General features: G+C 39.5%; 1 protein-coding gene and 1 long non-coding RNA gene across 3 annotated transcripts; one reads left to right on the forward strand and one right to left on the reverse strand.

The window, feature by feature from the left end:
- The first annotated feature begins 1,661 nt into the window (after positions 1 to 1,661).
- Positions 1,662 to 14,849, forward strand: GDAP1 (ganglioside induced differentiation associated protein 1). Of its 2 annotated transcripts, none has more exons than XM_085053063.1 (6): positions 1,662 to 1,770; positions 3,888 to 4,080; positions 5,284 to 5,457; positions 7,143 to 7,237; positions 7,698 to 7,812; positions 11,671 to 14,849. In XM_085053063.1, exons 2-6 carry the CDS (start codon positions 3,975 to 3,977, stop codon positions 12,051 to 12,053), a joined length of 873 nt encoding a protein of 290 aa, XP_084909189.1. In that variant the 5' UTR covers positions 1,662 to 1,770; positions 3,888 to 3,974; the 3' UTR covers positions 12,054 to 14,849. The 2 variants fall into 2 exon arrangements, with proteins under 2 accessions (XP_084909189.1, XP_084909188.1); XM_085053062.1 differs by lacking the exon at positions 1,662 to 1,770 and adding an exon at positions 3,381 to 3,697.
- Positions 7,231 to 9,953, reverse strand: LOC146442140 (uncharacterized). Its single transcript, XR_014850164.1, has 3 exons — positions 9,811 to 9,953; positions 9,585 to 9,701; positions 7,231 to 7,578 (listed from the first exon to the last, which is right to left on the reverse strand). It is a non-coding gene; the product is annotated as an uncharacterized LOC146442140 (long non-coding RNA).
- Positions 14,850 to 26,529: the final 11,680 nt, after the last annotated feature.

Genomic DNA, 26,529 nt, shown 5'->3' on the forward strand with positions numbered 1-26,529 from the left:
TCAAGAGATAATGTCACTCTCGGTCTTTCTAAATACTTGCATATCTCATTTTTCAGTCATGGTAAAGAAAGTTCTTCTGTCAGTATTGAGTCTCAGCTGTGTACCTGAGCTCAATGCTATTTTCTTTTGACTCGTATCATCGCCAGTAAAGCAGCATCTGCCAGTGGAATTTAGTCAATAACCACTGATGACAGAAGGTCCAGAATAGAACCTGTCTTGCTTTCCCAATGAGTATTAACTCCTGCAACACTGTCAATTAGGCCAGTTCTGCACTTGGAATTGAACCAATGCATCTGTTAATGATGCATACACAGAATCCAGATAATTTTCAGACAAAATGGCTCTGGCTGCAAAAAAAAAAAAAAGAAAAAAAAAAAAGAAAAGGGTTATTTTGTCCCTGTAATCTAACCAAATTTTGGTTTCAATATGCACAATTAATTGATCTGATAAGAAAAAAATAGTATTTTTTTAACTTGCATCAATGACTCTAACGACACATCTGGCCTAGATGTTTCTTGTTGATATAATGGAGTGAAAGGTGAAGTAAACAAGAAAACTGATTACCAGAATACTGATTTCCAGATCTTTGACCCAATTTATATAACTGTTTATCAAATTGATTTTTGTACTGTTTATTTATTAGTATTAGCTGTAAATGTTATTTTCTTTCCATTATCTAAAAACATGTGCATTAAAAAAACTTGTAGAGAGGTTTGCATATATATATACACATATATGTATGTATGTATATATATTTGTAAATGTGTATAGGATGCTACAAAAAGGAGAGGCTATTTAGAGAAACAGGGCAAGAACATCAGTGTGGTAGGAAAAATGATTTACCACACAGAGCTACGGGTCTGCTTGAAGCCACAAGGTGCAAAGATGCCAGTCAGATTTGCATTTGTGCTGCTTGTGTATTCATGGCATTTACAGATTAAATGTGCCTTTAAGGAGACTTTTATTTCAGTTGTGTAAAGCCTCGTGCAAGTGCACGTGGAACAAGAATTTCAAGGATGTGGTGAGCTTTTTCATAATCTGGCTCTTCTGCTTGCTTTTCTGTGGGTATGAGAAGGTAGAAGGACAAACGTAGGTGGACGGATAAGTGCTCGTCCTCAAGAGAAAGGAATTGTCCCTTTTTTTTCATCTCTGGGAGAAGGAAGGTCCTTTGCACGGTGTTTTGGAAAAGGGAGGCCTCGTGTGGTCAGGCGTGGGAACAGCCCTGTCGGGCTGGCCCAGCCCGGCCGCAGGCGCTCCCTCCTTCAGCTGAACCAGGACTGTAAAAATGGACATCAAGGTGGTATTTATCACAGAATCAGAGAATCGCCTAGGTTGGAAGGGACCTTAGAGATCATCCAGTTCCAACACCCCTGCCATGGGCAGGGACACTTTCAACTAGAGCAGGTTGCTCAGAGCCCCATCCGACCCGGCATTGAATATTTCTAGGGATGGGACAATCCACAACTTCTTTGGGCAACCTGTTCCAATGACTTACTGCTCTCACAGTACATAATTTCTTCTCAATATCTAATTTAAACCTACTTTGTTTCAGTTTGAAGCCATTCCACTTTGCCCCATCACTTCATGCTCTTGTAAAAAGTCTCTTGCAGTCTTTCCTGTAGGCTCCCTTCAGGTACTGGAAGGGCACAATTCAGTAACTGGTAAGCTTTTCTTTTTCCAGGGTGAACAATGACAATTCTCCTAGCCTTTTCTCATAGGAGAACTGCTCCATCCCCCTAATCATCTGGTCCTCTGGACTCCCTCCAACAAGTAAATATCTTTCCTGTATTTCATAGCAATATGGATGACTAGCTTAGGTAGAAGAAACACCTGTATATGATTGCAGCTGCTCTGTCTGAACAGGTCTGAAGTAGGAAATAGTGTTCTCACTGGTCCTTTTTTCTTTATTGTGTTATACATTTCTCTGCCTTTCTAGACATCTAAACCAGAATATAACACAGACACAGAAGTCCATGTGTGATATTAATTAGCTGAACCAAGAGAAATGGAGTAGCTGTCTGTGTGGTAACTGACAAAATTACAACATTTTGATTTAAAGGCAAAATTAAGGAAAAAAAACCAAACCAGAAACCTGAAAGTGTCTAGTTCATGCAAATTTAAAAAACAATTCCCAGTTCTTTGCCTTGAGTTATTGTAAGATCTAGCTGTGAGGAACAGTTCTATAGCAGCCTAGACAGGCATCCTGGAGAATATGAATGTATTGGTGAGTGACAGTTTAAAGCTCTAGTGCATGAGAGGATATTCCAGCACTCTTACCTCAGACATGTATCTTAAAGAGAAGTAAATCCAGCTGTAATGTATTTATCTCATGCCATCGACTGCATTCTTATTGTTCTAAGCACATTCTCCAGCTTTTTGGAAGAGTAACAAATTCCCCCAAATGTGGGATTGACCATCAGTAACACTGCTATCAGCTGGGATTTGTGAGAAGCTTCTCATCATGCATGATCTTCTGAAGAGATTATTTTGGCTTATGACTCTAGCAGGGAGTAGTTTCTGAGGAAGGCATGGGGCTTTCCTTGTGCCCACTCTCATTACCACTACAGGGCTGGAAGCTGGGTTTTTGTTTCTTCCCTTTTTATTTATAAGATTGGTCCATTGTCTCTTTCAGTGACTTAAATCCATTCACTTGCTTAACATTAGTAAAAATTTCCCTTAAACTTGAATGTACTTGTTATTGGGATATAGTTCTCAACATACTAGGTTTTAGGATAGTAATGGTGTGGTTCATCTGTTATATAGAAATAGGACTGAGTTATCAGTCTTGCCTGTAGTAGTTGCCTTTATTGGGAATTGAGTAGTCAGAATGAGGAGGACAATAATCTGTACTGTGTAATCACAGAGTTTTTTACTTTGCTAAAATCTGCCTGCTGCTGATACTGTCTAATGTATGTACTGTCAGCAATCGCATCTTCTAAACTATCTCCAGTGTAAGATACACAGGAGGCATTTCCTGATGATGTAAGCCATTGTTTGTTATCAAATGCTTTTCAGAAAGGACCTTGTTTCCACAGAGAAAATGAAAAAAGCTCTGCAAAATTGTTCAATTTTCTGATTTTGTCTAGAAAAAAAATAATTATTAAGAAATCTTCTCTCTTGAGATTGAAAGAACACATCTAGAGGCAAAAGAAGTTATTCAAAAGCTATGTTCCTTCTTACTATGACTTATTTTGCAATAGAGGATCTATGCCCACAGGGTCCAATTCATGACGACTTATGATAATTTTTTTTCTTTTTCTGCCCCAAGTGCACGTTGCCAACGTCCCTGAAATCCATACTGGAAGCACTGTTTCAAAAAAAAAAACAAACAAACAAACAAACAAATAAATAGAAAAGGGAAAATCCTGCCATGTGACCTTCCCTACTTGCGCATCCATCTTCCTGCGTTTCCCCAGGGGATGCTGCAGACGGCTTTGCAGGCGGTTTCCCCTTCTGAGGGGCTGTCCTCGCAGCAGTGAGGGTGGGGGGAAGACGGGGCGTCCCCCGCATCCCCCGGCCATCCCGTTCGGTTAATTTCCGAGAGCGGATCGGCGCGGGGCGGGCACTGCCGCCGCTCCGCGCTGCCTCCTGCCCCGCCCGGCGCCGCGGGCCCAGCGGGGCCGAGCCGGGCCGAGCCGAGCCGGGCATGGCGCCACTAGTGCTGTACCACTGGACGCAGTCCTTCTCCTCGCAGAAGGTGAGGGGAGGGCGGGGGCACGGGGCGGCGGCCTGCGGGTGCCCACAGCCCCTGCGCCCGCGGCCGGCCCGGGCAGGGAGGGAGGGAGGCAGGCATGGGGATGGAGGGAGCGGCCGAGGCGGGGCCGGGAGGGCTGCAGGGCCCGGCCGTGCGGGGATGCTGCCGGGTGACCCTGGCCGTGCCGTTCTAGGTGCGCTTGGCAATCGCCGAGAAGGCGCTGAAGTGCGAGGAGCACGATGTGAACCTGCCGCTGAGCGAGCACAACGAGCCGTGGTTCATGCGCTTGAGCTCCTCTGGAGAAGTACCCGTCCTCATCCATGGGGAAAACATCATTTGTGAGGCAACGCAGATTATTGATTACCTCGAAGCGACGTTTGTAGATGGTAATCCCACAGGCATTTCAGTACGTGGTTCTTTCCCTCAGTCCGTAGGTGCAGCGATGTGCGGGCAGCTCTGTGTCGCTGCGGGACTCTTGGTTCAGGGCAGAAAATGTTTAAAACCTCGCAAGTAAATGGGCTCTCCTAATAGTTAGCAGCGTGGGTTGAAAACACGCTCCTCTAAAATGAACTGAAAGCCTTCCAGCACCTTCACAACATTTATAAGTAAAACCTACCACTGTTCTTAGCCCTCCAGGGAGGCCAGGAGTGGCATCAGCAGTGTTCTGCACTAACCTGGCATGGCACTGCCATGAAAAATAACATATTGATTAAAGAGCTGCACCTCTGCCTTTGCTGAGCAGATCCTCTGTGGGATAAGAAGAAACATGCTTAATTCCGGAATAATCTTCTGTGGAACGAGGGAAATAGAATGAGCAAATTATTTTTGGAGCCAAAATGGAGTGAAGAGGTAAAAGAGTAGGAAGAAAAACCTTGGAAGTGATCATGTTCAGGCTTTTGAAATTCTTTGTGCCTGTACTGATTAAAAAAAAAAAAGCAAACAAAAAACGACCTCAACTTCTGAAGGAAATGCAGAGTTGTATTTTGTATAGGTGTGAAGATAGCAGCATTTTGTATTTCAGGGATTTAGTGCTGCGAGTTCTAAAGCATGAAGAAACCTTCATTGTTGAGTGAACATAATTTGTGCTGCCTTTTATTCAAAAAAGGCATTGGGGCACAGGTAGATCCAGGGTAGGGTAAAACTCAGTGATGTGCAGGAGTACTTCCAGTCATGCTTAGAGTAGGATTCCTGTACTGTAATTTTTATATCGTTTCAGCACTAGTAATGTTTCAGCCATAACAATTCCTTGGAATCTCAGCTGTGCCCCACTGTGAGAGCATTATAGGGTTGTATGTCACAGTCACCCATTCCTAGGTGTACGTAACAAGAGCTGAGCCTGGTTTTCTGATTTGAAAGCCTCTTAAATATGTGTTTGTGTGGGTTGCTGCATAGGAATTGGAATTATTAAAAAATTTTAAAATTAAGTACAAATATACATTTCTCTGAGCTGTAATAACACTGTTGAGTTATGCTGGGGAACAAGTGAAGCTTTCTTAACTGTGGCTGTCTCAGCTGGACATAACTGAGTGAACTTGGGTCAATTACATGGTTCTTCTTTTCTTAACTTTATTTTTAACTTTGTTTTGCAGAGGAAGTACCAAGATTAATGCCAGAAGAGGGGAGCATGTATTATCCAAGGGTGCAACACTATAGAGAGCTTTTAGACTCCTTGCCTATGGATGCCTACACACATGGCTGCATCCTGCACCCCGAGTTAACAGTGGACTCCATGATTCCAGCTTATGCTACCAGCAGAATCCGTAGTATGTACTGGTGTAGCTCTGAATGTCTATGAATTAGTAGGTTGCTGCATTACATTTCTCTTCTTTCTGAAGTCCACCTTAAACACAAAATATTGAGCAGAGTTAACAAATTTTAGTTGCAGTCCTTGATGATTTGTGCATATAGTTTTTATTGATTGTATGGTCTGTTGTGATTTGGAAATGGGAAAGAGGAAGTGGTATTTTTGAGGTGTCTAAATCTACCTCCTTCAGCATAAAGCTACTCCCCCTTGTCCAAGGGCATGAATTTTTCTCTTACATCAGTGCATTGTCTGGTTAGGTGGTTTTGTTTTTTTTTTTTTTCCAAATGTGAATGCTACCTGTTCATTGAACAATTGTGATTCACTCATAGGCATTGTGGGTGGTTTCTCTGTTTTCACATTGTAATAATCAGTGCTTTTAATACACTTCACTTTACAACATTATCTTTTTCTTTTCTTGCTGTATGTATTCTTCCCCTCTAGCTTCTAGTTGGTATAAATTGTTCTCAGTTTGCGCATGTTCATTTCAGGTAGACCTAAAATTATTGCTCATTTAAATTGGAATGTTTTCTTATCTTTTTATACTTAAAACATAGCATAGATTCTTTTATTAGAAGCATTTTTTTTAAAGCCTGTGGATGTTTCGTAACAATTCCTTTGCATGTTCAGACTTCTACTGGATGGTTTATTTTTCAGCTTGAAATACTGTTTTTTTGAGACTGCTAGATATAATAAGGTATGAGCCATGTGTATTATATTTTTCCATACCAAATCCAAGTAAGTAATTAATCACATATGTAAGATTTTAGTTGTATGATTACATCTTTCAATTTCTTCATACACTGTACTGAAGGATGGCTTTCACAGTCATGTTGAAATGAATATATAAAATAGTGAGTTTGTTTTTCATAGTGAGTTTTATTTTCTCTAAAAAGAATTTTTATCACTTTCATTTATGACTTAATTGTAACTAAACTTTATTATGAAGTACAAGTGAGAGATGATTCATGCTCTATAATTATTCTTTTGTTCTCAGTTTATTATTAGAAATACTTATTTTTCAAAGAAGATTAATTATTCGCTGTCTTTTGGTATTCTAGTTCTATAAGTATGGCAGTTTCAAGGAAAGCCCCATTTTAAGGAAAAGGCTAAACGTGTAGTAGAAATCAGTAAAATTAACTTAAACTTTTCACATCATTCCTTCTTTAAGTCATGTAATGAATGTTTTTCTAGAATGTCCATGTAGTTCTTAATGAACATTTCCAAAAAGATCACAGACTTTGTCACCATATTTTAGCTAAATGAAAGTACCGTGGCTCCATGTTCAGTGGCATTTAGGCTTGTGCTGTAAAATTATGCATGTGACCCACAGTGATCTTCAGAAAATCTTAGTGTGGGCCTACCAGCACTTTCACATTACCAACTGATGAGCTGAAGGTGTGGTGGATCAGTTTATAAAGCAGTTAAGTTTTCCAAAACATGATGTATTTAAATCCTAACCTGGTGCAGATGCTGTATTGAAGTAGCACTTCCCATTTCTTTGGTATGATATTTGTACACAGGCAATTGATCAGTTCCTGTGGATTACATTATGAGTATATTTGGATATATAATATTTGTCATTCCTTTTTTGTTTGCTTTGGATTTTGGTTTTGTTTTGTTGGTTTTTTAATTTTATTTAATCAGGCCAAATAAGTAACACAGAATCGGAATTGAAGAAACTTGCAGAAGAAAATCCAGACCTTCAAGATGCTTATATAGCAAAACAGAAGCGCCTTAAGGTGAGAAACCCCTTTGTATTGGCCCCTTTATTATGAGCTTGTTAGTGCTAGATTTTTTGGTCACAATATAAACATTTGTTTCACCTGTCATTACCAGTAATGTCATGCAGTGGTTTAACCCTTCAAGGCATGAAGCAGTCTGTCCCCAGATCAGCTACACACTTCAAGTGTGTGCTGAAGTACTGGACTGGTCCCACTGACTTCAAAGGTAAGTACACATCAGTGCCCGTGTTGGGCTGTTGAGCACCCTGCAGGGCGAGGCAAACCTTGATATCTGGCATCTCCAAAGTTTTTCTTCTGTTTTCTGAATTGTCACCAGTATCCATGTAGTATCCAGCTGACTATATGGAGAAAATCATCACATTTTATGAATAAAAACTGTAGTATCCTAAGTATAAGCTGCTCTGATAAAAGTATAAACTCTATGATGATTAAAACACTAACCTGTATGTCTATTTAGTCTAAACTACTGGATCATGATAATATAAAATACCTAAAGAAAATACTGGATGAACTGGAAAAAGTTTTGGATCAGGTTGAGACTGAATTGCAGCGGCGAAATGAGGAAACACCAGGTAAAGAATTATTTTTGCTAAATCCTGTTAATATTTCTGTTTGAGGATACTGAGTAAACTTGTTGACAGCACCATTATAAAACTGTTTTTAATGTGTCAGATTTGATACTTTTAGTATATATTGATCTATACATCATGGAACGGATCAATACTGTTTTAAATACTAGCTTATTTTACTGTCAGTGAGTTTGAGTTCTCACTGTCTTATGAGAGTGCTTGATCACATTTTCAGCAAAATGAGTATAATTAACTGCAGTTTTTTAGTATTTTATCAACAAAATCAGAAAAAATGTAACTACAGAATGTTGATGTTATAGGTGTAGGCCTCAGTTCACTTTAATGGTCACAACCTTAATGTTTAACACAGGTTTATTATAATATAGTGCAAATACTCAGCTGATATTTGTGGTGTATGCAGAATTAGCAATCTGGATAATTGCTGTAATCGTTAGACAACCCACTTCCATCACCCCCTTGGAAAGTAGTCCTGTTTACCTGCCTCCACCCAAATGAAAGTCTCATTTTTCACAGACTCACAGAATCGTCAAGATTGAAAGAGATTGTCAAGATGATCTGTTTGACTGTCAACCCGGTACCACCATAATCACCCTTAAACCATATCACGCTGTCCACTGTTCTGGACAATTTTTTCCAGTGCCTGATGCTCTTTCAGTGTGGGACATTTCTGACATTTCTAATATCTAATCTGAACCTTTTCTGGCACAGTGTAAGGCCATTTGCTCTCATCCTGTTAGATAGGACTGGTCCAAATACTGAGCCCTGGAGAACCCCACTGGTGACCAGCCACCAGCTGGATGCAACTGGCTCTTCCTTCTGACCCTTCTTGTAGATGAGTATTACATTTGCTGATTTCCAGGCAGCAGGACTTCTCTGGTTAACTAGGACTGCTTGTAAATGATTGAAATGATTGGCAAGTTTTTGACAGTTCCATTCTTACTCTTGGGCACATCTCATCTTGACCCACAGACTTGTGGGTGTCTAACTGTCATAACACGTCTCTAACCATTCCCTCCTGGTTTATGGGGGCTTCCTATCACCAACTTCCAGCTCTGGGAGCTGGGTAGTCTGAGGACTAGTGGTTTTGGTATTAAAGACTGAGGCAAAGAAAGCATTAAGTACTTCAGCCTTTTCCTCATCCCCTGACACTATGTTTCCCTCTGCATCCAGCAAAGGATGGAGACTCCTTAGCCCTCCTCTTGCTGCCAATGTATTTATAGAAACTGGTTTTGTTGACTTTGATTGCAGTGCCCAAATTTATTTCCAGTTTGGCTTTCTTTCTAATTTTCTCCTGCATAACCTCGTGACATCTCTGTAGTTACCCCCCTCCTTCCAAAGGTGAGACAGAGTCTTGTTTACCCTGAGTTCCAGTCTAAGTTTTACCCTGAGTTCCAGTCTAAGTTCCATTCAGCCAGGCTGGTCTTTTTCCTTAACAGTATATGGGGACAGCCTGTTCCTGTACCTTTAAGAGTTCCTCCTTAAATCTTGCCCATCATTCCTCTACTGCTTTGCCTTTTGGGACTGACACCCAAGGAACTCTACCAATTAATCTCCTAAGCTGTCCAAAGTGTGCCTGGCAGAAGTCCAAGGGGGCAGTTCTACTGGTATCTCTCCTTACTTCACCCAGAACTGAAAACTCCATCATTTTGTGGTTGCTGTGCCAAGACAGCCCTGACCACCACATCACCCATGAGTCCTTCTCAGCTCACAAATAACGGGTCTAGTGGGGCACCATCCCTGGAAGGCTCACTTACCAGTTGAGAGGAAGTTCTCTTGCACACAGCCCAGAAACCTCCTAGACTGCCTTTTCTCCACTGTGTTGTATTTTCAGCAGGCATCTGGCAGGCTGAAGTCCCCCACGAGTACAAGGGCTAGAAATAAAGAGAGTTCTGCCAATCCCTTGTAGAATGCATCGTCTGCCTCTTCATGGTGGCTAACAGGTCTGTAACACACTCCTACGAGGACATCTGCCCTGCTTACTTTCCTCCTGATCTATACCCACAGCCACTTAACCTTGCCAGCATCCTAAATTCTGTTTAAATGGGATTAGCCTTCTGCTTATTCACAGCATGGTTCAGCTCTCAGTGGTGCTAATAGGAGTCCTTCCCCTGACTTCACTGGGAACTGCATGAAGCATCAGTCAATATCAGCTGTATCTGCTCAAATCAATAACTTTTTGCATTTAGCTCTGTAAATAGCTGTTGTAATAATTATTGGTTACTATCACAGCTGTAGATTCGAAGCAGCAGTTGAAAATCTAGATTAAATTTTCTACTGACTCAACAGTGAAAGGATCACAGAAAATATTTTAACTCATAAAGAAGGGAAGGATTTTGTTCAGCTATGTCCGCCACCATTTTCAGCAGCCTCTTTTGTTTCTCTACTAAGTCACCTTTCCACGGAGTCAACTGGTACAGTATTGATGAGTTTATGAAAACTGCCAGGATCAGAGGATTTTGTAAAACATAGGGCTTTTGCCTCTTGAAGTTTTGTCTGAGATATTCCAGCTTCTGAGTTTTGTGATCTGTGCTTCTCCAGGTCCTGGTCAAACTCGGAGCTTCTGCTTCTCTTGCTACTGCTTGAATCCATGATTGAACTACTGCTGCTGCCACTGCAGGCATCTTTCTTTCACACAGGATAGATTCTTTGGTCTTTTCCATCAACTTGCTTAATGCACTGGATGAATCCCCAGGTATCCTTCCAGCAACATGGGATACGCTCCTTTTCTCCAGAGGCCTTTCTTCCAGATCTACATAACCAGTCAAAATGGACTGGTACCAGCTTTGTGCCAAGCTGCTGCCTTTCTCTGGTGCCAAATGTGTTGGAGAGGAGATTGTGAAATTTCTCTGTTTCCAGAGAGGTGCTGCACAGTGTTCGTGCCAGTACTTTTGCATGGCTGCTGTGTGGGATGAACTGCAGAAGTTACAATGAGAAGGGAACAGCATAGTCCTCCTTATTCAAGATCTAGGCTAGAGCAGAATACTTATGCTGGCAGCTGTGATAGCTGTGCTGGTTATCAAGTTTCATATCCTGGGTTTCAGAAGCTCTTGGTGCAGTCACTATGGGTCAGCCCTTTCAGGTGGTGGTGGTCCAGATCACTGACGGCAAAGGGCAATGCTGCCTTGCAGTGCCTGCTCTGAGCCATCCCAGGAGTATTCACCTCTTTCCTTTGACTGGAGAGTGAATCTGGGGTCTCCATCTGTGATTCTGGCTAGTGGTGAGCAGTGTGAATATTTGTCACTTCTCAAACATCTCAGTGTAAAAACTCTGTGGTTTGGGGTGTAAGAGACACAAAAGAGGGACAGGTAGACAAACTCTGTCATCTCACTGACCTGATATGTTTGGTGCAGGTCAGCCATCTGATCTATTTCTTTTTGACTTGAAAGCCTCCAACAAGTTAGCTGGAGTTAGTTCAAGTTAGCTGGAGTTAGTTCTTGAATGAATGTCATAGAGCTGAGTGACACAGGCAAGATGATAAATTCTTCAGACAAGTGGTAGCTTTTTAGTAAAAGCTAAACTGCCTTCCTCCTTTCCAATACTGTTTAATTTAATCCAGATTTGAGAAATGTAGTTGAGGAAAATAAGTGTTTACTCTGGGTTTTAATTTATGAACCTGGAATGTGGATCTTTTTTCCTTAAGAAATGTAGGCCAAGCTGCTGAGCCTAAAACTTTACGATATTGTGCAGAGTGGACAGGGATTAGTAAAATGTTCACTGATTAAAGTAATAATTTAGCTGAAGTGTTGTTGCTGTTTATTGGATAGTACTTTGAAACAACACTAAACTAAATGTGCTTATATTCCATTAGTTCCTAATCCTTTATGTTTTATCTCTGCTTAGAAGATGGAAATCAGCCTTGGCTCTGTGGTGATTTCTTCAGTCTGGCAGATGTATCCCTTGCTGTCACATTACATCGCCTGAAGTTTCTGGGATTAGCAAGAAGAAACTGGGGGAATGGAAAGCGGCCCAACTTGGAAGCTTATTACGAGCGTGTCGTGAAGAGAAAAGCATTTTACAAAGTTTTGGGACACGTCAACAATATATTAATCTCAGCTGTTCTGCCAACAGCATTCCGTGTGGCCAAGAAAAGAGCTCCCAGGGTTCTTGGCACCACCCTGCTGGTCAGCATGCTGGCGGGAGTTGGTTATCTTGCTTTCCTGTGTCTTCGGAAGAGATTTGCCAACATGGTGCTATCGATTAGAACCAGGCAAAATTATTTTTAGACCCTGTCTGTCCCTCGTGGTGAGTGGAGGGCATCTCTGCCCCCCAGGAAAATATCCTCAATAAAATATAAGTGTAGAAGAATGATTATGTCTGTGAATTAGAACATCGTCACACAGTAATCATCTGCTGCTGTATAATTGGGTTGGCAATGCTGAGATATTTTTCAAAAATACATGTTGGGGGGATGACAAAGGAAAGAAGAGACTTTGTTTTCAGCCAAGGGCCTATAACTGTGACAGTGCTTTGTAAAAGTGGTTATTGTCTCCTTTACCCGGTAGCTGACCTAATTAAAATGCTTTTATTTTATAGATATTCAGCAATGTGACAGCTTTTCACTGTAGATGAAATGCATTATTGTGCAGAAACCAGCATTTTTAAAATGCTGAAAATAGCTCTTACTTTGAATGCTCAGAGTAGGATTTAAGTGGAACATTGTGCCTGTTGTGTACAGGAGCAAGTTTCTCTATACTGATCAATGTCTGTTGATTTGCAGTTGGACCTTTAGGAATGTGTTAAAAAGTAATCTTGGAAAGCCACTTTTGTCACTGTATGTTCATGCAGCAGTACAGGAAAAGAACTGAAACAGGTAAGAACATCAGTGATTTGTGGACCACACAAGTGAAATTCTCCAGAGGCATCATTGGACAGCAGACACTAGAATTTTGCTGAAATACAGATGGTAGTGAAACACCTGACACTTGGCTTTAAAAAGACTTTTGGGCTCAGCCGCAGACTGGCAGAATCAAATCAAACTATCATGGTGCACATTTGCTGCTTTCATTGGGGTGGCTTGATGCAGTTGCCTTGGTGTGAGTGTCCCATTTACCATTTCTTGTTTCACTCTGAGCACTGGCTATTTTTTGCACGCTTTTTGGCAACATTAGCAATTGCATGTGCCTCAATAAAACGTTCACCCACAATGTGCCACAGCCAACTAGAAAACGTATGCACAGCAATGCATTTTTGTATAAGTAATTTAAAAACAGTTCACTATCAGTCTGGTTAGGTAGCCTAGGTTGAAAGTAAAGCTGTTATTTAGCAATCTGTTTACTTGTGGATAGGGGTCATGATGATGGTAAGTGAAAAATACAGTGCAGTTTGGAGACAGATGATTTGTACTGCTGATTTTTTGCAAAACTGCACTCTTGTAGCATGGAGGAAAGGTGTAGAAAAACATTTTGATTACTTCCTACTATTCAGCAGATGCTGTGAATTTTATTCGTTTTGAACTGAGCTCCTGTTTTAACAAGTTAGGTACATTTACCTGGAAGTAGACTTTGAACCATTTTGCAGCAAAAAAAGCATTTGGGAAGGGCTGAAAATTCTCATGACAGTTTAGTAAGATTTTTGTATGCTTGATGAATGTCTGAAAGCCTCAGAGTTTTGTTTACAAGTTGTACGTAGCTGCAACAAAGCATAGCTTTAAATGTTTGCCTATCAACAATCAGTGCTAACAGGTCTAAGTACACTTTAGGTCCAGTCCTGGTGGCTGTGGTCTCTCTGCACAATTGCATTTAGGTGAGAAGATCATCTCAAGTTTGCTGGAGAGAACTGAGGCAGTTTCTGTCTGGGCATTCTCATAATCTAACACATACCAATATGGACAAAATTATTGAATACTCTTGCTTGTTATTCAATATTGTACTGTTGTCTAGACAAGTAGACCTAAATCTCATTATTCCTTTTCAGTAATAAGAAACATCTTACCTAGGAAACAATGCACTTTTTTATTTGTCAAAAAGACAGTTTTATATAATTCTATTTCATGACCCAGTTGTTCTCAAGAACTTGTTGCATTAAATGTGCTCTATTTAGAAAAGCTTTATTATCTCTAGAGTGAGTTTAATCCAACAAAACTATTAATGTACTGGCAGCTTTAACTGAGTTTGTTGTTTGTATATTGCAGTTCATCTGCATTTACTTGTAGCTATCAAATTCCACTAAGTTAATAAACACAGAGTAAGACCTGTAACTTAATGCTTCCCTGACATGTATTTCTGTCAGACCATCTGTAATATGTAATTTGATCAAGTCACAGTGCAATTAAATGTATGACTTAGCTTTCTTTAGAGTGAAGTGGCCACCAGATGTCAGTGGTCCTCCAGCGCTCCGCTCTGGCATGCTTCTGAGGCAGAAAAACACAACTTTTCACAAAAAAAAGGTTTGTGATTTCAGCGTAAGAGGGATGTGAGCACCCTCATCAGACTAACAGTCTCACAAGAGCTCTGGAAACAACTGCATTGGTCTGCCACAGTTTTGTTCTCTGACACCTGCTGCTTATACTTGTGTGGTTTCTATACTGGGTAAATAGCAGGCCAAAGTTGAAATGCTATTTCACATGAAAATGAATGTTACTGAACAGCAATTAAACTTGCAATCTGCGAGAATTAACGTGGATAAAACTTTTACTGCAGAAAAGTTTGGATTTCTGGTTGATTAATGTCTGTTAGTTCAACTGTTTGATACCCTGCTTATTTTCACTTCCCTGAAGTATTCTGTACATTGATTTCTGTACAGGTGGCAGCAAAAGGCTTATCCATGATTAAATTCCTCAAAATAGGATGAGATTTAGAAGCACATATGCTGCTTTTGGCTCTTTGTGCAGGACAGCTTTTGTGCTTGTAAAGTTTCTTTTCAGCTTGGCTTATTTTCTTTCTGGTAGCTCTGTATATTAGTACAATTAGGTACAGAAGCAATCTTTTGGTTTTCGTTTACTATTTGCTCTCATATCACACATCAGATATATTTCATATCTTTATGTGGGACCCGCACAATAAACATTGATTCTAAGACCACTTTCTAGTCTGGTTTATGTCTTCTGTGTCAGTAAAACAAAGTACATTTGAGGATTACACAGTATTGCAGTAAGGAGTCTGATGATATTCAAGGAGAGAAGCCCTTGAACACCTTTTAAACCAGCTTAAAAGGTGTTCAGCAGCTTGCCTTGCATGCATATGGAAACAGCAGTAACAACGATGTTTTTTTGGTTGTCTGTCTGACCTGTATATGTATGAGAAGCATACAGAAGCTATTTAATAAAGTAAAAGAGAAAAAAATAAATGAGGACAAGCAGTTTTTGTACTTTAAATTAATCCATTTAAAAAAAAAAATCCAACCCCACTTTGCTTCTGAGTGTGTCCCTGTTGAGCACTGTTGAGTTGCAGCAGCTGGGCCTCATTTCTGTAAGGTGCATGACAAGCACATAATCTGCATCCACACTGCCACTGTCTTTGGTGACACTAAATTGTGTGCCCCATTAAACGTGTTAGTCTGGCCATAAACTAAGGTCCCTTTATTTTGTTTCTTGCACTGTAGCAGTCTGTATTGGGCTTCCTTCCTTATTAAGCAGAGGAATAAACAACAGTACTTGAAGCTTGCGTGCATTGCCTCTCAGTATCTTGAAAGTCAGGAAAGCTGCTAGGATCAGGTAGACAGCTGGTAGGGCTTGAGTTTCAGGAGATTATGACACCTGTGGTCTGTGCACCAACTTTGAAGCAGCCTCGATGTTTTAGCATTAGTCAGAAGTGTGCACAGAGCTTTTGCAGTGGAAAGCTTATGTCTAAACAGACAAGAGGCAAGCGTGAATGCAAAGATAAGTACAGCAAATACAAGTTTCCTTGTCCAGATTCACGAAGCCATACATCCACTTTTGCATGTCACATTTGTAAAGGCATTTTTTACTTAAGTCTGAATGTTATGGGAGCAAGGAGCTACTAAGATTTGGAGAGCAGATTGGCATTCCTTAATGCATGAGGATTAGAGAGAGCAGCAGATGGAAAGTAGGTGAAAAGTAGTGGCTCTAGCTAGCTGGAGCAGACTGTGCTGGGCAATAAGGTATATGAGAGATTATAGTTTTCCAAGGCCTCCTTATTAAGTTTATCTCTGTGTTTAGCTGATGTTAGATAAAGAGGTGTAAGGTTGTGCTTAGGCAATTTGTAAATTGTGCTCAGGAAGTGAAAAGCATGTAGAAAAATAGCAAACAAAATCTTCTGGGTTTTGTTCCCTCTTTATTAAAAATTTTTAGATTTGGTGCAGTACCAAGTCTTAAAGTCAGGCACTCAAAACTCAGGAAATTCCAGAAGCCAGAGTTCTTACAATACTGTTAACTCACTCACACAATACTTCAATAGCCTTTTTATTTCTGTTTTTCTTTCTAAGTTACAATCACGGTGCTTTATTTAATGTGAAGTTAAAAATGTTGCACCATAAAATAGTTAAACTGTGGATAAGCTTAGTGTTGTGGGAAGAATCTGCTGGAATTTGCAGAGTAGAAGGCCTAACTATTTCTGTGCTTTACATCAGAATTAGTGTTTACTGCAGTTTTAAATAGTCATAAATAATTATATGAGTGTATTGTGTAAACTATCACATAATAGCATAAATCAGTTTTAATCTACTTTATATGGACTAATATATATTGATAATCTATATAGATATACACTATATATATTCTGTCTGGGCAGTCTCATCATCTAGCACATACCAATATGGACAAAATTATTGAATACTCTTGAATACTATAGAGACTATAGTGTCCCTAATTATTAATTTAATATTTAATTTGCTAAAAATGGCTAATTGACAATTATGTATTGTATAACTTGCCTTTATAAAATAAATTTACATTTATAATGGTAAAGTTATGAAAATTTCATGTAATTGTAGAATTATACAAAATTTTGGGTTGGAAGGGACTTTAAAGAGCATCTACTTCCAACTCCCCTGCCATGGGGAGATGTGTTCCCCTTTCCTTATCTACTCTGATAGCATTATAGCAATATTTGACAACATTGGTTACATCATGACAGTAAGGACTTGAGAATTTACATAAATGTATTTGGTGCTTCATGTTAGCTGATCACCCAGATCAGAATCTGAATGCTACTGCATTTGGACTGAATGGAAAGCTTTAGTTATTGAGAAACAATTGCCATCCTGAGAATTGCTCATTTAAGGCTTGTTTCAGAGAGGTTACCTAACTTCCAGCATTTAGGCAAATGATGCATATGTCTCTGTACGCAGCAGAAAAAAGAGCATTCACAGGGCCAGACCAGGTGTGAGGGGACTGCTGGTCCTGTCACCTGCTGGCTGAGGCATTCAAGTCACAGGAAGTGGAGTCCTTCTCCCCCACTTTGTATTGAAATAGGTAAAACTCAGAGGTAGAGACAAAAACTCCTCCCTCATAGATACGGGCCCTAGGCAGTAGGTTGCAGTCAGGCTCCCTCTTTTTCAGCACAAAACATATCTGTCTTTGCAGAAATCAGAGGCCATTCCTTTGACAAAAGGTAGTTTGGACATGTGGCGGGCTGAGATTGTCAGTCACTCAGCAACCTGATGGAGAGCAAGGCCTGCCATACATTTTCCTCTGCCAGCTATATTCAAAAGTGGTTAGCAAATGCCGAGCTCTTGGTAAGGATATCTTCAGGTACATAACACAGGTTTGGTGAAAGGGAAGGAATTCCAGAGTCTGGAACCCTAATGAGCAAAAAAAAAAACTATCCAGAAATGTTCCATCACTGTATCTCATGGTCCAGCTCTTTTTGGCTTTTCTGCAGGTGGAGATAGGCCTTTGGATTGCTTCTTCTCAGGACATATTGTTGTATCTCATTTCAACTATTTAACTGAAATCAATGGAAGGAAGAAGAAATATCTGTCTCTGTTGAATACATGGTGAAGCCAGCTTCCTAATAGAGATATTTAAGTTGGATCACTGTTCAGAAAGGTACTGTGAAAGCATATGTTTTGACCTGTGTAACTCTCCTCAAACACCTTGTCACAAGCCTAGACATCGAACAAGAAAAATTCAAATTAGAGGTCTGGAATGCACCCCAGAGTCAGAGGTAGTAAAAATAGAAAGACCTATTGTTTGGATTTTTAGGTCTTCAAATAGAAATAGTTCCAGAGACAAAGATCTCACAGGAAGTCTGTACCAGATACTCTTTGTCCAAATCTTGCGCCTTAAGAATTTGTGCACCCTTCTATTGTGCTGAATTAAAGACAGCTCTAAAACATCATAGAATCCACTAAAACTTACAGAGGAAACAAAATTGGCCAATGTTGCAGCAATGGAGGTATCAAGATTTCAGTTTCTGACAGAGAGCCAAATTCAGATCTGGTATGAGTCATTGCTACAAAAAATGTAATGGTGCATCTACTTACATGGAATCTGAAATTGATTTTAAAGTCATTATGCCATGAATCATGTTTTACAACTTTGCCATGACAAGTTTTGTTTTAATCAACCTATTTGTTACAGAGACAATGAAAACTGTACAGTTTCTTTCTGAAACAAAGGAAATATGAAGAACTTAAGCTTTTTAAAGCCATGTAAGCCTTTAATACAGGCAGTATATACTGAATAAAAAATTTTGGAATATGGAGTTATTTTTGGAATAAAGAATTCTTTTAAAACAAGTCCAAGAATGTATGTTTAGGACTGATTCCAGAACAGCATCATAAATTTTTTATTCTTTGGATTTGAAAGAGAACCAAAAATCTATAGCTGACTTAATTTTTCTGTTAACAGCAAATTTTACCTGTGATACAACGAAACTCTAGCAAATAAAAAGATAGATTTCTCTTTTATGTACATAAAATACACAAAAAATAACTGTGCTCAGTTAATTTTCTTAGGTGAATCATACTGGGTAAGAGTTCTTCCTCTTGTTGTGTGTTACAAGAAATTAACGGTGTATTTTTGGTGCAAAGTAAGAGATGGAAATATTCCCAAAGTGTCTGGCAGAAAAAACATTGGCAACATTGGCTGAGACTGCAGTTCCACACCCATAGCAGCCCACAGAAGTGGAAGTCCAGCAGCAGCTGAAAGAGGCTCATTGCAATCCAACAGCCTTTTATGACAAGTGGGAGGAGAAGCAAACCAAGCTTCAAACCCAAAGCAAAAGTGGCTGTGCTTGAAGTCAGAAGTCTCTCAAGCTGGTTGCACAGATGGATGCCTATTAGGTTCCTAGCATCTCTGTCTAACTTGGACTAGGAGAATACCTTGGTGCCTACACATGATCAATGACTGTATCAGTTGTCAGTCCAAGGGTAATGCATTGCAGAAAACTTACATATGGAGTTCTGGAATCAGGAAAAAGTTTGTATCTTGTGCTTATATTTGTATAGAAAATTAATTGAAGATGTATTTGTAAAGAAAAGCATAGCTTGCTCTCAGCAAGAATTAGTTCTGAAATGCAGTCTTTATCCTCACACTTCACACTGACATGCTTCACCACCATGATATTATGGGAGAGAAAAGGGACAGGGAAGATAATAAAGGAGACTCAGAAAGAGGACCTGAAATGGTAAGTTATATTAACAGGCTGATACCTAAGTTTTATGCTTTATTTGGTTTTGTTAGTTTGTCGGCTTTTTAATAAAAAAGAAACCCACACCTGATAAAGTGCTACACCACATTGCTGTGGAGAGGGAAATGGAATCACAAGATGTCTGTTGATGAAGGAGTAGAGACTTTGCTTACTGTGCATGAGAGTTTATCTGAACACTTCTGATGGAGATGAAATATGCGAGGAGACCAGCATTATTATTACATGGTTCATTGACTCATTCAATAACGATTCTGTTTAATGAGAGATTTTGTACTTCAGTCACAGCTGAAAACACTAATTCAAGATAGCAGTAATTTCCCTGCTTGCCTCCATTAGCAATTTATTAGGTATTAACAAATTTTATGGTTTTGCATGTATTATAATTAATCTCACCACACAACCTTGCCTCAAAAGTAGGTTTGTTCTCCTACACTGCAGTCCTTCATCTCATGTTTGTTTGTACAGGACTGGTTCTAATCTGGGCTGTTTGCTGTATAACCTGCAGTTCCCCAGGCTCCTGCTGGCTATGGGCACTTTGTGTAATGTTGCATCTTAGAATCATAGAGTCGTTTAGGTTGGAAAAGACCTTTAAGATCATTGAGTCCAACTGTTAAGCCAGCACTGGCAAGTCCACCACTAGACCATGTCCCTGTGTGCCACATCTACACGTCTTTAAATACTCCCAGGGATGGTGACTCAACTGCTTCCCTGGGCAGTCTGTTACAGTGCTTGACCACTCTTTCCACCAAGAAGTTTTCCCAGCAGCCAATGTGAACCTCCTCTGGTGCAACTTGAGGCCATTTTCTCTTGTCCTATCACTTGTTGCTTGGGATAAAAGACTGACCCCCACCTTGCTTTGCTCAGCCTCCTTTCAGGCAGTTGTAGAGAGCAATAAGATCCTCCCCGAGACTCCTTTTCTCCAGACTAAACAACTGCAGCTCTTTGGCTACTCCTTGTAAGACACGTGCTCCTGACCCTTCACCAGCTTCATTGCCCTTCTCTGGACCACTCAACACCTTAATGTCTTTTTTGAAGTGAGGGACCCCAAATAATGCACAGTATTTGAGGTGTGGCTTCACCACTGCCGAGTACAGGGGGATGGTCACTGCCCTGGTCCTATTGGCATCACTATTTTTGATACAGGCCAGGATGCCATTGGCCTTTGTGGCCACCTTGCTTGCTGAGCTCAAGAAAGCGAGGAATTTGTCAAGCTTGATGTGCTCTGAAGCATGGTTCTTGGTAAGAGTTGCTGCTTGGCATTAACTGTAATTTATATGACAAGTACTTTTGACATTGACTATCTTTGCATGAGGAAAAAATATGCATATTTTGAAATTATTTCAACACTTCATGCTCCAGTTCCACCACTTATAACTGCAAGTTTTGTGTGGCAATATGTAAAAGAAAATGCCAGTTTTTCACACCTTAAATGACAGAGGTACATTTAATATCATGAATACTTCATCTGTAGTACAATGATCTATTTGAGACTGCCTGTTGGAACTTATCAGTATACTTCTCAAAACCTGTGTGAACTTACAACTCCCACCTGACTCAGTAAGACTGTGGACATTTAGGACCTCTGGATCAGGTACACAGTTGATGTCCACATTATTATATATAGTGCAGCCATGTAGACATGTAAGGTTTAGAATCAGGTCCTTTTCAAATGTAAAATTCCTTAAATGGATTGTTTATATGAGCATATCTGAGAGAGCACAGTATGGCAGGGATAGATAGATAGATTGGTGATTTACCCAAAAGCAGATGTTTCACTTTACACAAATTTGTGGAAAATTTTATTTCTTTTATAGTTTCACTTACATTTTCTGTGGTTTGTCTTTTGACTAATATTCAGACAACCTAACATAAGATTAAACCTTTGCCTTGTAATTCACTGGGTTGCAACTGTAAATTGTTTTATTCGCAGCTCTTAATCAACTCATTCAAATGGTCTGATTAGGAAGTATTTTAAAATACTTAGCCATAGTATTTCAATCATTCTGCCACTCTTCCAAAACAGCACCTGCTGGAAAGCTCAATAGAAATGCAAATGCTTACTTCTCTAGTTTGTACTTTAAAACTTTTTACCTCTGTACTTGCAAAGACATACTGAACAAGGGATAGATTAAAAAAACCCCAAACACCAGAAGAGCTAGTTAGGTGTTTGGGAACATAAATTGACTCCTTCCTCAAGCTGTAGAAAAGGTCAGTAAGTTCCGACATGTATTATTTATTTTACTTTGTGTTACATGGGAGACAGCTAAATTTCAGATGAGTGCAAGTGGTGGAATTTTCCTTTCTAGCCCAGACATGCCAAATGTTTACAGAGTTTACTTGCCTACGCTTGAATTTTTGCCGATGAAGTGTAGTCACTGTGCTTCATCGAAAGGGGCTCAGTACAAGTACATGGCTTATGGTCAACAGTGTTTGGGTAAGACATTTGCATAATTTTCTGAAGTAGCAATGACTCCACACTGTTTGCGTAAGTAGCTTTAAGAAAACACTAGATGATTTTCCAAATGGTGGTACCTCTGTTTGAAAATGAACCTTAATGGCCTTGTTTGAAACATAGAGGTCTTATATGTGATGAGCTATTTTTCCTTTAAACTATGGGGTCTGAATGATAAGGTGTATACTGAGGAAGAGAAGGTATGGTTTCCGAAAGACTTTTTTCCAAACCTTAAATAGTGCAACAGAGAATGATTAATGAATAGGCTCTGCTTCATAATTTCAGCTAAAATTATCTTCTGTTAACCTTTGGCATAACTAGCAAGAGCAAGAGATATTTTATTCCATGAATTGGGCCTAAATCCTTAAACTGTTGGTTAATACTGGTTGCAATTTGGCCTTATTTGGATGATGCTTCCTTGTATTTTGAAGATACTAGAGAGCTTTTAATCTGCCTGGAGTGATCTTGATACATTTTTTTTCTTCTTCCTCATTGCGATAGTTCACATCCTTAGCACAGACTATTTAAGACAGTGTCAACTCTTTTGAACTCTCCTTTTTCCTACAGTTATATCCAGGGAAAATATAGCATAGCCTATGAAAGTACTGAAATGTGCTTCCTTAAATTCCTATCTTTGTGTCTTTGTGAAACTTGTGTCTTCCACTCTCCTTTTCATAAGCCTTTGTAAAAGTCCATTTCAAGTCTGTACCCAAGTCCTCATTTAGCCGTGGAGGTTGAAGATACAATGGTTTGAAAACATAGCCTCCTAGTTCATACTCAGAAAAATCCTGGCTCTTCTCAGAGGTTGGTTTGGAAACTGCTACCATGGAAGAAACCCATTTCATTTGTCACATAAAATCATATCTCCTCTTCCTCCAAGACAACTCTTCTGTTTGTCAGAATTTTCTGTCAGTTTGTGTCTTAAAATAAGTTTGGCTTTTTGCCCCCCATCATCTATTGCAAAACTAGAGCATGACCTTGGTTTTCTGATGGTTAAAATTTTGAACCTAAGCCTATTTCCAAATTTCATAGCTCAGTCATACCAAATTGTCCTTGAGTACCACTAATGTTAGAGTTTAAGCAGGTTTTCCTTCTTCCTGGTATATATTCCCATAATGTATCTATGTGCAATAATCACCCTATAAAAATAGCAGAACAAAATTCTAGAGTAAAACTATTAAACTGATATATTTTACAGAAGAAGAAAAGAAAATTTCCACAGGATGCCCTACCCCAATAAATATTTTCCCCAAAGGTGAGATTGTAAGCAAATATCAGTACTTGGAACCCTTACTTTCAAAGTGTGTTTGCTAACGAAAAGTCTGTTACACAGGAGGACACAAGTGAGAGCAGTATTCAGTGCAAAGCCAGCATTTTCAGTAACATGGCAATAAAGTTAAAATACTTGCAAAAAAAACACCCAACAGAAAACAAAATAAAACTAACCCACAAACCCTTAAAAACCCTTTTAGAAAAACAGTTAAACACAAATGAATTCTCTTAGCAGTGATAAATAAATAGGGATTTCATGACAATGTTTATTTACTGTCATTTAGATTTTATCTTGGATCAAATTATGTAAACAAACACACAACTCCAACAGTTTTGGAATTAAATAGAGGACTAGTATTAAAATTATAATTCCTGTTGAAATAGAGTATAATCCAGCCAGAAACTTAAATTAAGTTTGAATCACAAACTATCTGTACTGCTATAAACACCCTTGCTGTGTGTGGAAACCTAGTCACAAAAGAGTACTCCATATTCAATTCTGATTTTTGTTAAAAAAGCACATTTACTCATCCCACTTATTTCATATTGTTCTAATTATCCCCACAATGTGATCATTCACAAAAGGCATTCTTTTGAACATGAAGAAAACTATGATGAATTATTAAAATAAAAATTGTCCTTTCAGAGTGAACTTTCGAAAGCTTCCCCCTTGCCAAGAAGATGACATCATGTGTCAGTGACATTGGTGGCTTCGGAGTGTTGTACACCAGCCACAACAAAATAGTTTCAGTCCTAGTTTAGCAATAAATTCTATTAACATGTAATTAATTATTAGGTTTCCAGATTATCAAAACACATTAATACTACTTCTCAGCAACCCCTCTTGAGGCCACAGGGCATCAGCTGGGACCACTGAATAAGCCTGGACTGCTCAGGAATCTTGAAGCACAGGTTTTGGAGAGTCCCTCCAAAATCACAGCAGGAGCTGAGTGACCATAGGAGGACCGTGTCACTGAGCTGGGTGATCATGGGAGAACCATGTCCCTTTGCTTGATCCTGCCATTAAGAAAGTGTCATTTTTCTTTTGCTCTTCAATTTGGCCATTTGGCAGATACTTTGCTGGCCATGAGTAGCAGGATGTGGGCAGCAGGAGGCTGTGGGGGCCATGAACTTGCCCTGTGCCAGCCACAGATGGTTCTGGGACACGTATGAACAGCTCAGTTTGTGCCTGAACCTTGAGCAGTTGGAGGAGCCGCCGGAACCCTCAGAAGGTTTATTTAGGAATTTGGGCTTATTTAGGAATCAGAATGGAGTGCTGCTGTGGGGAGTGCAGGTACACTGCTAAGGGACTGCGGCAACAGGCCACCAATGCTGGAGCAGGGACATTTCTGAGTGACTGCCATCAGCACAACACAGCTCCTCAGGAGGATATGTTTCTGGCCTTCTCTTTCCACAGCTTGCAGACACCGTGCCTGGTGACTCGTGTGCTTAACCCCTACAGCTGGCGGCACAGCAGCTGCAGTGACACACCAGCTGAGGGTCACCTTGTCCCAGTCTACTCTAACCTGGTGTCATGTGTGCTGACTGGGAACAGGCCAGAGTGCACCAGGTTGAGCTTTTCACTTTGATGGAGACCCCTGTTTGGGCCAATGGTTCTGAAATGCCTTTAGAGCAAGCAAATCAAACCCCAAAATGTCGATGCACGTGCTTGTGAGCTTTGCTCAGGACTGAATTTAGTGCAATGGGTTGAAAAGCACAGGTCAGACAAACAAGAAGAGACATGTCTGGCTAAGACCTCGTTGTCAAAAAACAGTTATCATTGTTAAGTGTATGGATGAATAGCAAATTAGAGCTTCTCCAGTTCTTTTGCTGTGCCAAGCAGTTCCCTCTTGGCTGTACAAAGGAAAAATGCTTTTCCCTAAAAGGTATTTTCATAATGAGAAATCTGCACAGCATAGCTTCATCTGTGAATATTTAAGATTTAATGAAACACAGAAGTAAAGCACATTTATTATCTGTACATCATTACAGAGTAGGTACAAATATATTTTTCAATATATGACTGTTTTGGAATATTTGCCATTGAATCAGATTGCACTTCAAGGATCTATTCTCATTAAGGATTTTCTACTAAGGACCCTGTAAAATGCATGGTTTTTTCAGTTTTGGAAAAAAAAATGTGATCTCTTTAATACTAAAAAACAAGAAAATAGTCTTTGGTTTGGGATTCCTTTGGATAGTGTGCTTTGATGAGTATGTAAATCTTCTTTTTGGTTTGTAGAACCATAATTGTACATATAATCCTTCTCTTCAAAAGGAAAAATAATATTTTATTTTAGTGACATATAATTAAATCTCATAACCTGCTATTAAAACCGAGCTTATACTTGTATTTCCGTTGTGCCCTATTTATTATGGACATGGTGCCATTTTCAGATTTTTAGCCCCAGTGATTTCTAACTCTTTCTCATTAATTTTTTCTGCTAATTGGCATATGACTTGCCACTTCCCCAGTCCAGTCCTGGGGGTGCCTGGAAGACATCAGACACTAGGATATGGAGCTGTGTCTCTGCTCCCACACAGTCCAGTGCATAGTCAGCTCTAGTTGGGTTATACCTGGAGCACTCCTTTTGCTGAGGAAGGATGATCTGCTTCCTCATGTGAAAGTTTAAAGTGCAAATATTGAACAGTGTTGCTGGTGCAAACACTGTTTCCACTTACAACAAAATTAAGAAAATGTGCCGTTTCATCATGTTTCATCATACACACAACTCCACAATGCAAGGAAAATACAGTGAGAAACTCCACATCGTTACGTGAGGAATTGTCTCCAGAATTACAGTTATTTTATTGAACTTGACAGGTAGTGAAAAGGGATTTTGTTGGTTAAAATACACTGATAATAACATGTATTGTTTCTGATATCAAGTATGGTTACAGCTGCTGCTTGAAAATTCATAAACACTGCAGTGTTTGAGTGAAGAACTGTAGGGCAAGTAAATACCAAATCAATAGAAAATATTTTAAAACATGATTGTGGCAGCTCAAAAAAAATTCATTGGACTCATGTATAAAATCTTTGGACTCTATTTTTTAAATGATAAATTTATTTTCAGGTCAGTTATTTAACAGGACATAAAAAGAGCTATGAAAGGGGTGAGTAAAGGCAAAATAGAAAGACTATCCTATCTTCTCTCTTACTTCATACTTGATTTTACCAATTTATGTAATCTGATGGAAGATTTAACAAGGTCAATGAATTATCCCAGTCATCATGTTTTAAATGGAATCACTAGAGGGATGATTGCTCTACTAGAACATGACTTTGAAATTGGGATATCTTATATAGGCCAGAATGGATCATTTTAATGTCATCTGTAGTATAGCATAAAGTGTCAATGTTCTTACCCCCTTCATCCCTTTCCTCAAATCACATTTGTATCTCACATATTTGACTAAACC

The sequence above is a fragment of the Lichenostomus cassidix genome, chromosome 2 (genome assembly GCF_008360975.1).
Source record: "Lichenostomus cassidix isolate B80296 chromosome 2, HeHo_3.0, whole genome shotgun sequence".
Taxonomy (NCBI): Eukaryota; Metazoa; Chordata; class Aves; order Passeriformes; family Meliphagidae; genus Lichenostomus; species Lichenostomus cassidix.

Excerpts from the sequence above, each read along its gene's own strand:
- GDAP1 (XM_085053062.1), top strand. The coding sequence starts at position 3,647 with ATGGCGCCACTAGTGCTGTACCACTGGACGCAGTCCTTCTCCTCGCAG. Across the intron at positions 4,081-5,283 it reads CGAAGCGACGTTTGTAGATG|AGGAAGTACCAAGATTAATG; the intron begins GTAATCCCACAG and ends TTTGTTTTGCAG. Across the intron at positions 5,458-7,142 it reads TGCTACCAGCAGAATCCGTA|GCCAAATAAGTAACACAGAA; the intron begins GTATGTACTGGT and ends TTATTTAATCAG.